The 13991-nt window shown below is 35.2% G+C and overlaps 2 protein-coding genes across 2 annotated transcripts in view; one reads left to right on the forward strand and one right to left on the reverse strand.

Annotated features, from left to right (window-relative positions):
- LOC106135609 (uncharacterized) overlaps nucleotides 1–13937 on the forward strand; it is a 36072-nt gene extending 22135 nt beyond the window's left edge. The window contains exons 2-9 of the mRNA XM_013335965.2: nucleotides 6663–8573; nucleotides 8657–8938; nucleotides 9636–9939; nucleotides 10171–10458; nucleotides 10847–11018; nucleotides 11599–11804; nucleotides 12198–12385; nucleotides 12770–13937. Coding sequence (XP_013191419.2) covers nucleotides 6664–8573; nucleotides 8657–8938; nucleotides 9636–9939; nucleotides 10171–10458; nucleotides 10847–11018; nucleotides 11599–11804; nucleotides 12198–12385; nucleotides 12770–13040 — 3621 coding nt within the window. The 5' untranslated portion in view covers nucleotide 6663 and the 3' untranslated portion in view covers nucleotides 13041–13937. The remainder of the gene's footprint in view (nucleotides 1–6662; nucleotides 8574–8656; nucleotides 8939–9635; nucleotides 9940–10170; nucleotides 10459–10846; nucleotides 11019–11598; nucleotides 11805–12197; nucleotides 12386–12769) is intronic.
- Nucleotides 1–13991, reverse strand: part of LOC132903040 (tRNA-cytidine(32) 2-sulfurtransferase-like) — a 198856-nt gene that overhangs the window by 115648 nt on the left and 69217 nt on the right. The window lies entirely within an intron of this gene.

Genomic DNA, 13991 nt, shown 5'->3' on the forward strand with positions numbered 1-13991 from the left:
TTAAAATATGACTTTGCTTAATTAAAAGAGGACGTGACAAGAAATTGTCACAGGCAGCGTAAACGATACTTTCTACTTAAAAAAGTTTAAAAAAAGTATTCTTTTTTTTAATCTTTAAGATAATTGGCCAGTATATTATCGCACCTTCAGCCATTGTGTAACTATAACATCGCACTTTCACTATCTTCATTCCGTTTGGTACGGAAGTCCCATCTCAACTCGATACAATATCGAATTATGGACAGATGCTATACAACCGGTAAAGTTTCCCTTGGGGGTAGGGCAACGGCATCTTATCAAGATACATACAGGTTGATCTAAAAAAACACATTCACGATTTTTTTTATTTTCCTGACTTATTTTAATATATAAATATAGAAATTGATTTTAAAAGTACAAAATATCGCCTAATGACATTAAAAGCTTATTCGTTTTGAACCATAATTATTAACTCTAAAAATTTTATTAAAAAAAAATTCTTTTAAAATTTAAGCCAATTTGCTTTGTATTACAAATAAAGTAACATAAACTTAAGAAAAGTCCATGGATTAACTGAAAGAAATGGTTTATTGATATGTGAGAAACGAAATATATCTGTTACCTTTATGCCGATAACAAGAACGAATTCCAACATTTACTATGCTAATTAATTTGTGACAAGTCAAATTGCGCGATCACTTGTTCTGTACCACTTGCGCAAATAGAACAATGGCTGCTGAAACGAGAATGAAACAATAAACGCTACACATATGCAAATTTTATTGAATATTTAGCTAATATCGACCACGCACACCCTGATTAAATAATATTTTATAAACTTACTTACCTATTTGTTTTTCAGCTACACAAATATGTAAAAAAATAACTCTTTGAAACTGCGGAAGATCATCTCTTTACAAATTAAAAGTAGTATATGCAATTTAAGGTCAAACAGTTTAAAATTACGTTTTGTAACAATGGGACGCTATATTTAATTCCATTGATTAACTAGTACCTAGTACTACAAAAAAAATTGGTAGTAAAAATAATAATGAGTACTTTACACTTTAATCACCCTGTGTATAATAACCAAGCGGGTCTCTACAAAGTTACAAGGGGCGCCTAACCGGTGACCCTCAATATGAAAAGCGGAACTTCTAGCACCTGGCCGTAACCATAGCGATCAAATCACAATCGATGACACTCGTGGATATAAATGTACCGCTGGTGTCGCTATCGATATATTCATAGATTTTTATTTAAAAAAAGTTTGTTTCTAACGCTCGTGTATAGTTGTCGTTGGTGGCAAATCCCCGAGAACGCTACTCTACTTGTTTTGGAGTACCCTATGTATTCATTTCTAGTACCCTATATCAACTATATGTTTGTTTTTAAGATTGGTTTATTGTTGATAAAGTAAGAGGATTTATGTAAAATATATACACAAAAACAAAATCACGTATACATATGTAACGAAAGACACGCGCTGTTGAAGTGCGAGATTCTAAATCCACGCCTCTGCTTGCTTCAAATTATAAAACTCGTGTAATATTAATCTTACTTAAAAGCTTCTAAATATGAAATATTACCGATAAAACGTTATTGGCACAAAAAGTCGTATTCGATATTTGAACTATTTTTTTTTCGGGAGTCCGACCGATGCGAAGGGCGCGTGCTATACAGCCAAGCGTGGCGTATGGGAGACGAGCAGATGACACGCGACCGTTATGCCAGGTGCACACTTAACACTTATCGTTTGCATTCTATGTTTATGTTCTCCGTCTGGACATTTTTAAGCCAAATATGGTGTACACACGGAAAGGTGCTAAATTCTTGCACTCCATATTGTTGACAGTGAGATGCTTTGTTCTATTCAAGTGTTGCGAAGTTGCGATACAGATATTCTTCTTATTAAACGTTAGTGTTTGCGAAGTAAGTGAACTATATTAAGAATATTTAATTAAAAGGCATTAAAAAGTTAGCATTATGTCAGATTAGAAAACCTTGTTATGTTAAAAAAACTATTCTCATCTCTTAGATAATAATTTTATCCAATTTCATGCATGACATGAACATAGTAGCAATGTATTGTACGAGTATTAGCAAAAATGCATAGATATGCTGCGCGCGAGTGATATTTGGAATATCAACCAATTATTGCAATTATCTACAGTAAGTACCTATAGAGATCCGTAAAAAACCGGGCCAAATCTAGCCGATCCGTAATGGAGCGAGACAAATGTTCTATCTCTGTAGAATGTTGTCATGCTTTCTCTGCTGCGCAAGTATATCGCATTATGTTTTTTGCCGTTCATCCAAAAACAAAATATTAAAGTTTGAATCTGGAAGAGTAAGTAAGTAGGTATAATGAATTCAAAAACAGTCTCAGTTTAATATTTTAATTTATTATATTATACATTTAATTTCACAAGTTCAAAAAGTTAAAAAACATACAAAACATGCAAGAATTACAAAAAAAAATTGCACACGAACATTTTTGTACGAAATTTTTTTTTCTCATTATACTGGAGATTCCGAATTTTTTGTGAATAACAACGATCATGATTATTTTATTATTATTACTGGTAACTAGCTAAGTATATGAAATATGTATAATTTGGCCGTACCATTTTTAATCCAATCCATACAAAAAATCCCCACATACAAGACGTAGCTCTTCATCACGCGAGCCGCTAAGTTTTTGCCGTGTGTTGAAACATGGAAACTCGGTAATCGTCTGGTACCTACCATAATTTTACTACCACTATTATTTTCGTACACGATATCGCAATTTCGTATAATTGAGTTTGCTTTCATTCGATTCGCTTCATTCGACATTTCTATGTCACACAAAGTCAGCTCATTAGGGATGAGGGGAAATGAAATTTCTCTCACTCTAATCAAAGATCACGCAGTTAAAGTTGAAAAGTGTAGAAAATAGTTTCACTTGTCCCTACTGTTCGTATGAAAGGGACTGATAGAATAGCTACACTACTTAAGGTATAAGGCGTAGGTATAACAACACACTATAAAAATAGAACACCTAATAAAACTTCAAACGTGAAGGGGCGATTATGACATACAGATAGAGTATGCATCACTGATTGGAGGTACCTAAATCCATACATACTTACATAAAATCATGCCTTTTCCTGGAGGGTTAGGTTACATCTTCCCACTTGTCGCAATCCCTGTATACTTATTTCGCTTCATATTCATGGTAAATAATTGAAGGTAATAATAATAAATAAACGTGAATGGAAATGACATTGATCATTGAAAAGAAGCTTTTGTGTGCAGTGTCAGGGGTGTGGCTCCATGATTTACGAGTACAGTCATAGCAGATAACTCAGAGCTTATGGCGTCGGTGTGTATGGACGAGGTTTAAGGATTTTTCTTCACGGTATTGTCTTGTTATAATAATAGTTATACGTACGTACTACCTAAATGTGGGCTTTTAAAAAGCATTAATCAGTCTCATAGCACAAAAATTAATATAGATTTAGTCAATATAATGACACTTTTCTATCTAGAAGTTTGTATCTGTAGTTAAATCATCATAAGGCATTCCAGCTAAACATGATCTTGTAACTATTGGCAATGTATACCCCGTAAGGAAAATATACTTTATAGTGTGTGTTCTGTACAAAACTTATGTTAAGTATCCTAAAATTTCAAAGTCAAACAAAGTAATTGCATCGATTGTTCCTACTCAACCGTATCCGAAATAAATGCGTGTTTTAATGACATTTACTGCAATGGGAATAAAGGTCACAATGTGATAGCGGGATTGTCGGAGGAAGTCACTATCGCTTGGAATGTTCGTGATGTCTTCAAGGTTTGAACGTTTAGCGCGCTCGAAAACCCCAGTCGGCGACATTTAGATTTTTCTCATTCGATACTGTGTTAAAAGTACCATAAAAATAATTTTACGTTTTCATTAGCTAATATATTTGTAAACTTAGATTACTTATTCTGAGTTCTTTGGTTATAAAAACGAAAATCTTACCAACTTGCATGTATAAAGAGCAGCAAAACCAAAGAGACTAGAGAATAAATTTTAACCCACACCACGCACTTACAAAAATATACGTTATCCCGCATCCCCTATACATACATTTTTTATTGCTACATTTAAATCACCTGCCTATTTCTCAAAAGCAAAACACATTAACCATTCCAATACCACTCAAATATAACTGATTTTAACATCAGCGGTGGGATTTCACAAACTGATCTCATACACGATTTATAATATAACATATTTTAACGTTTTCGTAATTTATAAATCATTCACGCAAGCTTACATAAAATATCTAATTTATACTAACTACTAACGTAATAAAATTCTTAATGCTACAAAACCATTTTGACCTTTCATTTTACACTTCATAATACATAGGCTTATAAAAAGCGTTAGGTACATGATGATTTGGCAATTTTCAATCATTCTGAATTTTAGTTAAAATAAAAAACAAAATATCTATTTTTGCTTACCCTAAGTAAGTTTTATAAGTAATAGGGAAAACGCTGGTATAGTAAACATACGTTTACTTATCATGAAACTATAAACTATTTAACATCTTTAATTAAGTTAGTTAAATAGGTAATAAGGAATACTCGTAAGTATGTTAACTATGTTCTATTTTATTCGGTAATATAAAAAACTTTGCAAATCATTATAACCAATTGTATAACTACATGATTCTTATTAAAGTTAACATTTAACAAACAAATGATTCATAATAAATAAACAGATTCGTACTACTTATACCTTTATTACTATTGCAAAGCGATGACGTCATAAAACTTACCTGACACACAGACAGCTTTAAATTAGTAATCGTTAGATGTCCATTAGCATGCTTGCTCAATGGGTCACTCAAGGAACAAAGATGGGACGTTAGTGTTAATTGCTCTATGTACTGTTAAAACTTAATAATAATAGCATATAATAACCCTTATAAAATAATAATGTTTATTATTACCCTTAATGTAACTGTATATGAAAATTAAAGCTAACTTGTTTTTAATTTTTGTACTAAAAATATAAAGGCGTAAATCGTTCGCGGACAGTCTTTTATGCCAGCAGAAATAAAAGCTATTTTTATTCGGCATGAGAAGAACTGCTTTGGTCCTTATTTTTATTACATCTATTTACTTAAATCTAACTTTATTAATCTAGGAAACAAAAGGAAAAGAATTTCAAAGAAATCGTAAGTAAAAGAATTCAGATTTCAACGGTACAATAGCAATAAATAATCACTCTGCCGTCGACTGTACTAGTAATCTACTTTTACGTATTAATTACTTGAAATTAAGGGTGAGAGCCTCGAAACGTACGAAGGAGATTGATTTTTAAATTGCGGTTCTTCGAAATTACGATTCAGATCTTGACGTGGTAAATATGGGACCACATTAGGAGTTTATCCATCCTTTCAAACAAGAATAGAATCATCAAAATCGTCTTCTTCTGCTTTAGTCCCGGTTGCATCCTCATCACTCTGGAGAGAAGGTATGCTGGGGTATGCTTTTACCATGGATTGGGTGAGTCAGATTTGTATACGAAGCTACTCCCATCTGACCTCCACAACCTTTGCAGGTAAACCTAACCCGTCTTGAATCGTTCATATTTACAGTTGCCGAATGTGCAGGTTTCCTCATGATGTTTTCCCTCACTGGCCAAACATCTGTTATTACATAATCTAAAATACATAACTTCGAAAATAGTTATTGGTATATGGCCGAGATGGGTTACGAACCTGTGCCTTTCTGAGCATCACGCATTTGAATCGGCTACCTAACTGATTCGACCTCCGAGCGACGCATCAAAAACGGAGTAATCGCGCGTAACATTCGTCCAATAAACAGTCAAACCTCCTTCTTTTTTAAAAATGGTTGAAGAAGAATGTGTATTGAAATATTTTATCATATTAATGAGGTTCCGTACACTATCAGTGAGTAACAGCCTGGCTGCAGATAGTAAATACAGCTATCGGTGAATCTGATTCACTGACTTGTATGACTCACGACCAAACGAGAGTAGGTGATTTGGTCAACCTTTAAGTCAAATTTATGAATGAGTGTAATGGAATCCCAAAAAGCATTTATTTGTATCTTTATGAAAAAAGGTGATTTGTAAAAGGACATAAATCTACATATTTATAAACTTTTTTGTACAAGTTTATACAAAAAGAATACATTAATATTACCTACGAATAGCTACCTACACGTTCCTATTTCAATTTTAGTTGTAAGTTTTAATTTAAACGACCCCGTTATACATATTACGACATTCACAAGCCGAGGGGACAACAAAATCACGGTCGATGAATGAATGGCCTTGCACAAACTGCACAATAGTCCTGCAACGGTTTTTAACATCTGCCCTAGACCAGTAGTGCGTTTGAGACAATTATTATTATTTTACTCTACAACATGTTTTCTTTTTTAACAAGTTTAATTTCAAAACCAAATCAATTTTTCTAAAGTAAATTCCCATGAAGACAAACAAAAAATAAACAAAAACAAATGTGACCTCTGTAGACCGTCACGCGTCGTCACCTCCCAAACTATAGGCTCCATTATAGACCAAGACATTACGTCATTTGAGGAACGCTCATTACATGATTTACACGCATTTCCCACGAGTCATTTACCTATCAACTTTTTGTTCTTTGCAGGATGTCGAACTTCCAACGAACGCGCAGCAAGGTCTGGTGGGAGGACTCCCCGCAGAATGTACGGAACTTCGGCAGCCCGGTAGCCCAGCCGCGGTGGAAGGAAAACGAAAAATTGGTCGAACCCGACTGGGAGCCGCAATTGCCTCATTGGATCGCTAACCAGCCCGAGCAACAAAGGAACAATAGTGCCGATAACATTGCGCAGCCTAACAATGCGCAGATAAACCAGTGGCCGCTACGTCACGGAAGCCCCGGGAGCCATAAGAGCCAAGATTCCGGGTTCTCTGACTCCGATAGCTCCCCGCCGCCCTCGCAGTACTACCCCTCTCCCGAGTCCAACGAATCTAAAAACAAATCGTCTAGTAGCAGCGATTCTAACAATAATGAAAATATTACTGTTAGGCAAGTTTTCCCGAACACTCCACAAAGCAAAGATGTTGTCGATAACGCTAAAGTATTAAATAATAGTGGAGCCCCCACTCCTAAACCAAGAAATCGAAGTAGCAGTGTTATACAAACCCCATATGATTTACAAAAATATTACGAAATTCATCGAGATGAAGAGCATATGGAATTACTAAAAGATAAAGATGATAAAACTAATAACATAGCTACTGCTAAGAATGTAAATAGCGAAAACAACAATGTAGATAAGGTTTCAAAAAATATCTCACCGAAAATTGTTAATTCCAAATCGAATGTTGATAAAAATAATAGAGTAGAAATAAAAGTTACACCTCCGAATAATGTAAGTAATAAAGAAAATACTCCAAATAAAAGTGCAATATACTCAGACGCCAAAGAAGTACCGGTTAAGAATATTAATGTAATAAGTCCATCAAAAAAATATCCAGTTAAGAAATCATTCGTTTCAAGCTCGGAAACTGATAGTACTAAACTAAGTAAAGTAGCAAAAGTAAAAGATTTGGAAACAAGTAAAAATAAATCGGATGAAAGTTTAGAATATATAAAATTGGCAAACAACAATGAAATCGTTGTCAACAACCAGCCCAGAGTACGAACACCTATATCAAATGTTTCTTACGTTCCTACTGAACGAACATCTATTGCTAAAGTTGAATATAAAAGAAGTATGTCTAATGAAGACAATCTTCCGATCACAAATACTCCAAAATTTCAAAGAGATAGGCTTAACAAATCTCTCAATTTTGAAGCTCAACGATTGGATCAACAAATACTTGACATTCAAAGCGGCCATCATTCGCTAGGCTACATTGATGAAGATGAAAGTGTCATTGAGGAAAAGTTCGATAAAGGTCAAATTCATAAGCCTGCCAATGCGATACTAGGGAAAAACATAATGGATAGTCTTCATTTAAAACCTACAACAAAGAAAACAGGTCCCAAGGCAAAACAACGAATGGCAACTAGATCAGATAAAGCTAAGGATTTATTTAGGATATTCCCTAAAAAAGAAAAACCAGGTATCGTGGACAGCGAAGCAGGTGGAGTATTAGATGGAAGTCGAGTACCATCGCTAGGTCTCCCAAGGGCATACGAGCAAAACTCGTGGGTGGTAGTTGGTTATCCAGAGAAAGAAATGCTTATACCACATTACAATGAAAGACTTATTGGTGGTGACAATACGAACGCAAAAGACACCGACGACGATTCCAACATGAAAAATAGAAGGGTTACACCACCTCCTCAATTCCAAGATAAACAAAAGACCCCTTATGAGACTGACTCAAAAAATAACAGGGATTTAACTCATGATTCCAAAAGAGAAAAATTAAAACAAACGGAAATGAATTTCGTAGATGTCCAAATTAATTTAGCATGTACTTCCACACCAAAAATGTTGGCTCCTCACGAGTTCATGAACGGGGTTACACCAAAGAGCGTCAACAAAAACAGTAGACTGAACTTATTAGACAAGTTTAACAGCGGGTGAGTTTCATTGCTACTATTACTTTAGAATGAAGCGACCTAAATATTCTTGGATATAAATGATTATTTTTGTCTCATTACAGGTTGGTTTTAAATAACCAGAACGAGATATTATACCGGGAGAGGAGTATAGACCAGACTACTTTAGAGCGACTGTGCGAGCGCAAACCTGAGCCTGTACAGTACTGGTTGTGTGACCTCGTGGGCTCCTGCGAGAACGAGTGTATGACCACTCTTCAGAGCAAACCTTTGGGTGCAGAGATGAAAGCCATGGTGTCTGCTAGCTCTGCCACCATAACCGGGAACATCAAGAAAGTACAAACCCATGGGCAGATCATTGTACATCAATACAGCGAAGTTCTAAGGTACATATTTACAATAACTGATGAGCATGACTCGTAACTTGAACGATTTACTCATTTTACAATAGAACACCGTTATATTTTGTATGTCATCTCATCCGCGTGATCTAATCTGTTTATAATACAAACTTATACAATTCTCCAATGTAATTGAGAAAGCAATAAGTATGCGAATGTTTACCAATTTCTAAATGAATATTAAATCATTACGCAATTGATCACTAAAACGTGACGCGAATATGTTAATAGAGAAAACATTCACTTGTTTGATTAATAATAAACGATTTCACATGCATAGGAAATCATTATGGTTCATAAATTGATCTGTTTTTAAAAGGTAGACGTTCAATTATTGGTTGCCCTTAAGTAACGGTATACCTACTAATTAAATAAAACACAATCCAATTCCAAAATATACAAAATAACTTGTTTATTTAATATAAATAGTCCAACAAAGCCTTAAAAGCCTAAAGATTAAAAAGGTCTTGTTTCATGTAATAGTTTAACTGGTTTGAGAAGACGATATTAAAACAATTAATTGGATAAAAACATATAATATAAAGCACATGATCGACAGTGATACTATAATTAAACATGAACAGTATAAAGCCAACGATAACCGTCAGCGCGGATAATAATAAATACAACTAAATAATAGCCCCAATCACACGTCAGTGCTAATAAACGTTACTAATTCCAGGCAAATTGAAGAGGAAAAGACAAGCGAAGAACAGATATGTTTATTGGTAGCGAACATCAACGAATTTGTTCTGGCCCATAGCATTACACTCAACACCAAGCCTCCAGGGGAAACTCCCGAGAGGTGGGACAGAATTAAGAAGTCTCTAGAACTATATCTGAGGAAGCTGATAGATATAGGAGAGGATGTTAAACTGGAGATGAACGAAAGCAACCCAGAGTGGAATCTCGTGGTGAAGCATTTGGACACGCTGATTGGGATTTTCTTGGAAACTACGAAGGCGGTTCTGGTTCAACAGATGAAGGTAATATAAATAAAAAGCTTCCCTAAGATGTGCTTTTTAAAGTTTAGTAGTATAAATAGCTAAATCTTGTAGTTTTAATTCTGGTCCACTGATATCTGACTTGACTAATGATCAAACGACAATAACACATTTTTATGTATATGTAAAATTTCGGATTTCGACTGTAAGTTGAAATTTCTGTTCGTAAAAAAAAACAACCGTACCAAAACTAAAATATGTTAATTTCCACAGACACTAGTATCAATAATCGAAGAACCGCCGTCGGACATGATTCTCAAAAGCACTTTAACATCCATCGGTCACCTCGCGATGTTAACCGACAGCGTTGAAAGTGATCTCCACGAGAAATGCTCTAAGATCATGAAGAACATTACCGACCTGCCATTCGTGGACTGCGGAGTACCCAGGGCCCTACTAACGGCTATTATTGAGAGTAACAAGAGTTCTATCAAAGCCCTTTCTTTGAGAGCCCTTGCGACTGTTTGCGTCACCGGAGAAGCGGTTAAACAGTTCGAAGAGGTAAGTTAAACTGGCAAAATTATTAATTGATTTGGGGATATTTAGATTAAATCTCTGTTTTATGTCAAGAGTATTCCCGATAAGATACTTACTTTACATTATCACTACTGAAAGACATTTAGACACTATGTAAAATGTTTTGGCAAAATGTTTATCAAACATAAATTGTTAGTTCTTTATCGCTAGCCTTAGTCGCCCTTTCTGACAACCCCAGAAAGAGAATGGAAAGAACCAAAGCAACAAAATATCTTGTATGTTGTAAATGTGTAGAAAATTGTGCATGTATCGTAATATTTGTGAAAACTTAGATTTTTTAATCGCTTTAGTTTCGGGCCCTGACATTGATGGATACAGGTATCATAAACTTATACAAAACAATTTTTTCCAGGGTGGCGGTATAGAGATCATATCGGACATACTGTCAGACCAATCGAACCCGGAACCTCAGATGAGAGAGGCCATCACAGTGCTCACGCAGATCACGGCGCCGTGGCTAAGGGGACACTACGACCTCACACAACTTCATCTCTACTTGAATTCCATTGTAGATAATATAACTGGTAATTAGTTTATTGTCTCCTATTAAATTAGTATTAAGCACTAGGTACTAATCATTCTATAGGAAGTTTAGGCCACATTAAAATCTCTAACTGCTTGCGACATCTATTGATGAATGGCCGTACTTAAAATGATTGCGCCGTGTAATTAATTATTGAATTATATTTTTTGATATGATCAGACAATTTAAACTGTTAATCGATAATAATTAAGAAATTGAGGAGTTTTAATAATTAAGAAATTAAAAATTTTAGTAACACCATTTTATAACATTGCATTCTAAATCTAAAGCTGTTTCTTAGTACCATTTTGGGCCGTGTTGGTGCCACTAAAGATGAATGTATGAACCACAGAATACAAAGATTCATGAATTCCACAGAAATTTCTATATTCTGCGGTATGAATTAATCATCATAGACATTTTTAGGTGCAAGTCGTTTGTCCGTGGCTTCCCACCCGTGGGAAATTTCAGAAAAATGTTGCCTTTTGAATGTATTCGTAACAAACAAAAATAATTTTTATATGGATTTCCAAATCTAATATCTACCTACATAGCTATTTAAAACAAACACTTACCTTCAGGTATCCTTACCCGTACGGACTGCTGCCAACTCCTCTTGCTGTGCACAGCGTGCCTGGTCAACTTGGTCAGAGAACTGGAACTTGAGAAGCCAGTGGACAAGAGCAGTCAGTCAGACATCGTAGAAGTACTGACCAGGCATCGGTCTGTGGAGAAACTGCTGGCGGCCGTGAAGAGGCGGGGGCCGAATATTTCTGTGTTCTTGCAGGTTTGTTTTGTTTTTAAATTTTGAATTGAATTATACGTAATTAAACTTTTTAGGCTCCTTCAATTTGAGAAATGCGTAGGACACTTAGAAGACGTTGTTGTTATGGATTTTAGTATAAATTCCTGTACAATGTTTCCAGCGAGAAAACATCAAAGATCGCCGTTTTTATTTCTACTTTGAACAATTAATGCAATACAATAAAAATATGATATCCTACTAATATAAATGCGACAGTTTGTCAGTATATATGGATGTTTGTTACTCTTTCACGCAAAAACTACTACTGAACCGATTACGATGAAATTTGGTATGTAGGTTGCTGAAGACTACAAAGAAAGAATAATACTTAGACTATACTTAATCCCGGAGTTAAAATTTGTGTTAACATTCCAGGAACAAACAGCCTCGTTCCTAACATCCCTCTCCCGCATCCCGCGCTGCATTCTCTCGCTGTCGGCGCAGTCGGCGGTGTCGGCGGCGCTCGTGTGCTTCACGCGGAGTGCGCCCGCGCACGCGCCGCGCGCCGCCGAGCTGCGCGCGCAGGCTCGGTTGCATTGCCACGCCGCTGAAGCTATATCGAGGTAACTATTACTCGAATGCAGAATTTTGGGAAATACACTTTGATAATAGGGCCAAGATCAACTCAATCGATGTTCCGGTTTTAAATATAAGACGAGAGAAGAGATCTGTTTTTCATCAGTATTCAATATTAAGATGAAAATTTACATAATAAATGCTTAAACTGGCACCAGCCATACTACCTGCGACTCCATTGACGTAAATGAATGGATTAATAGTCTATATCCGCCCAAAGAGCCTAATCTAAAATTGAGAGCACCTATTTGGCGTGCAAATGATCGTAAAATCATACACACTATATATTTTCGCACTTTTTATATTAGGAGAACAAATTTTTATATAAGAACAAAATTATTATAATTTTTAATACATAATTTTCGTTCCAGACTGGCGATAGTACCAGAGGTAGCTCATCAGATCGTCCAGTTGGAGGGCGTTCCTCATCTTATCCGCCTGGTTAGGATGCAGCGAACGCGGCCCCACGTCGACGTCAACCCAGACCAAACCCTTATTCATTGCCTCAAAGCCCTGAGAATCATATACAAGCATAACCCCGAGGCTTTCCTCGAATATGAGAAAGATGTAGAAGAAATGATCCGGCCACATCTCATGGAGTCTTTGATGCTATTTTCGGCAAAACAGGAGAGTTACGTGTAAATAAAAAGGATTTTTTGACTGTACATTTGTACTTTGATCTTGTTAAGATTTTAAAATGCAAAGAGACAAATATAAAAAAAATATATGTTTTTTTTGTTTGCGTATATATTTTTAAGATTTTAATATAAATGGACAATGGAAGATTCCTCTCGTAATATTTTATCTCTCATCATAGAAGATTCCCCATGCATTCACTAAATATACATAATTTACATGCCAGTCCGTCACATGTCGTGGTATATTTTATGCACTATTTGTTAGTGATTTTGTTTTTTTTTTCATTATTTCAAGACATTCTTCGACTTTGACATTTGTAAATATACCGCTGTTCATATATGCTTTATATACGTAAATCCTCTATTTAAATAAATTAAGATCTTTAAAACGGATGCCATACTTTATGTTACTAGTCTTCAAATGGCTCACTTATTGCCATGAAATGATTTTTACGCCATTCGTGACGTGCCGAGCATTATACTGCTATTTTTAAGATTATCTACTGTAACAGCTACAATTATAGTTACGGAAAACATTAATTACGGTTTTCTGTAAAGAAAAGAAGGTATAAATAAAAATGGTCATGTGACTCGAATCATTCCGCCAATCAAGGTTTCTTTTGTATCTGTGGTACGCCGCCATTGGCAGGATTGATGGACAGCAATCACGTGACTTTTTATTAGCTTTCAAATATATGCAATTTTTTCAATTAAGGCATATTTAATTTTAATTTTTAATACCCTTCTCTTAACTGTAATGTCGGTTCCACCATTATTTCAAACTATTTCGTGTACTCGTTTTGTATGCCTGCTCTACGATATACCTGTATAGAAATTATGATTGTGTGGTCCCCCGCACTATTGTTATGTTTATATAAATAAAGTATATTACACATTAAAAGCTTCTTTCATTTAATCGGTGTATTATTTTCGACGATAGCAAACATTTTCCTCG

This window comes from Amyelois transitella, chromosome 21 (genome assembly GCF_032362555.1).
Source record: "Amyelois transitella isolate CPQ chromosome 21, ilAmyTran1.1, whole genome shotgun sequence".
Classification (NCBI taxonomy): Eukaryota; Metazoa; Arthropoda; class Insecta; order Lepidoptera; family Pyralidae; genus Amyelois; species Amyelois transitella.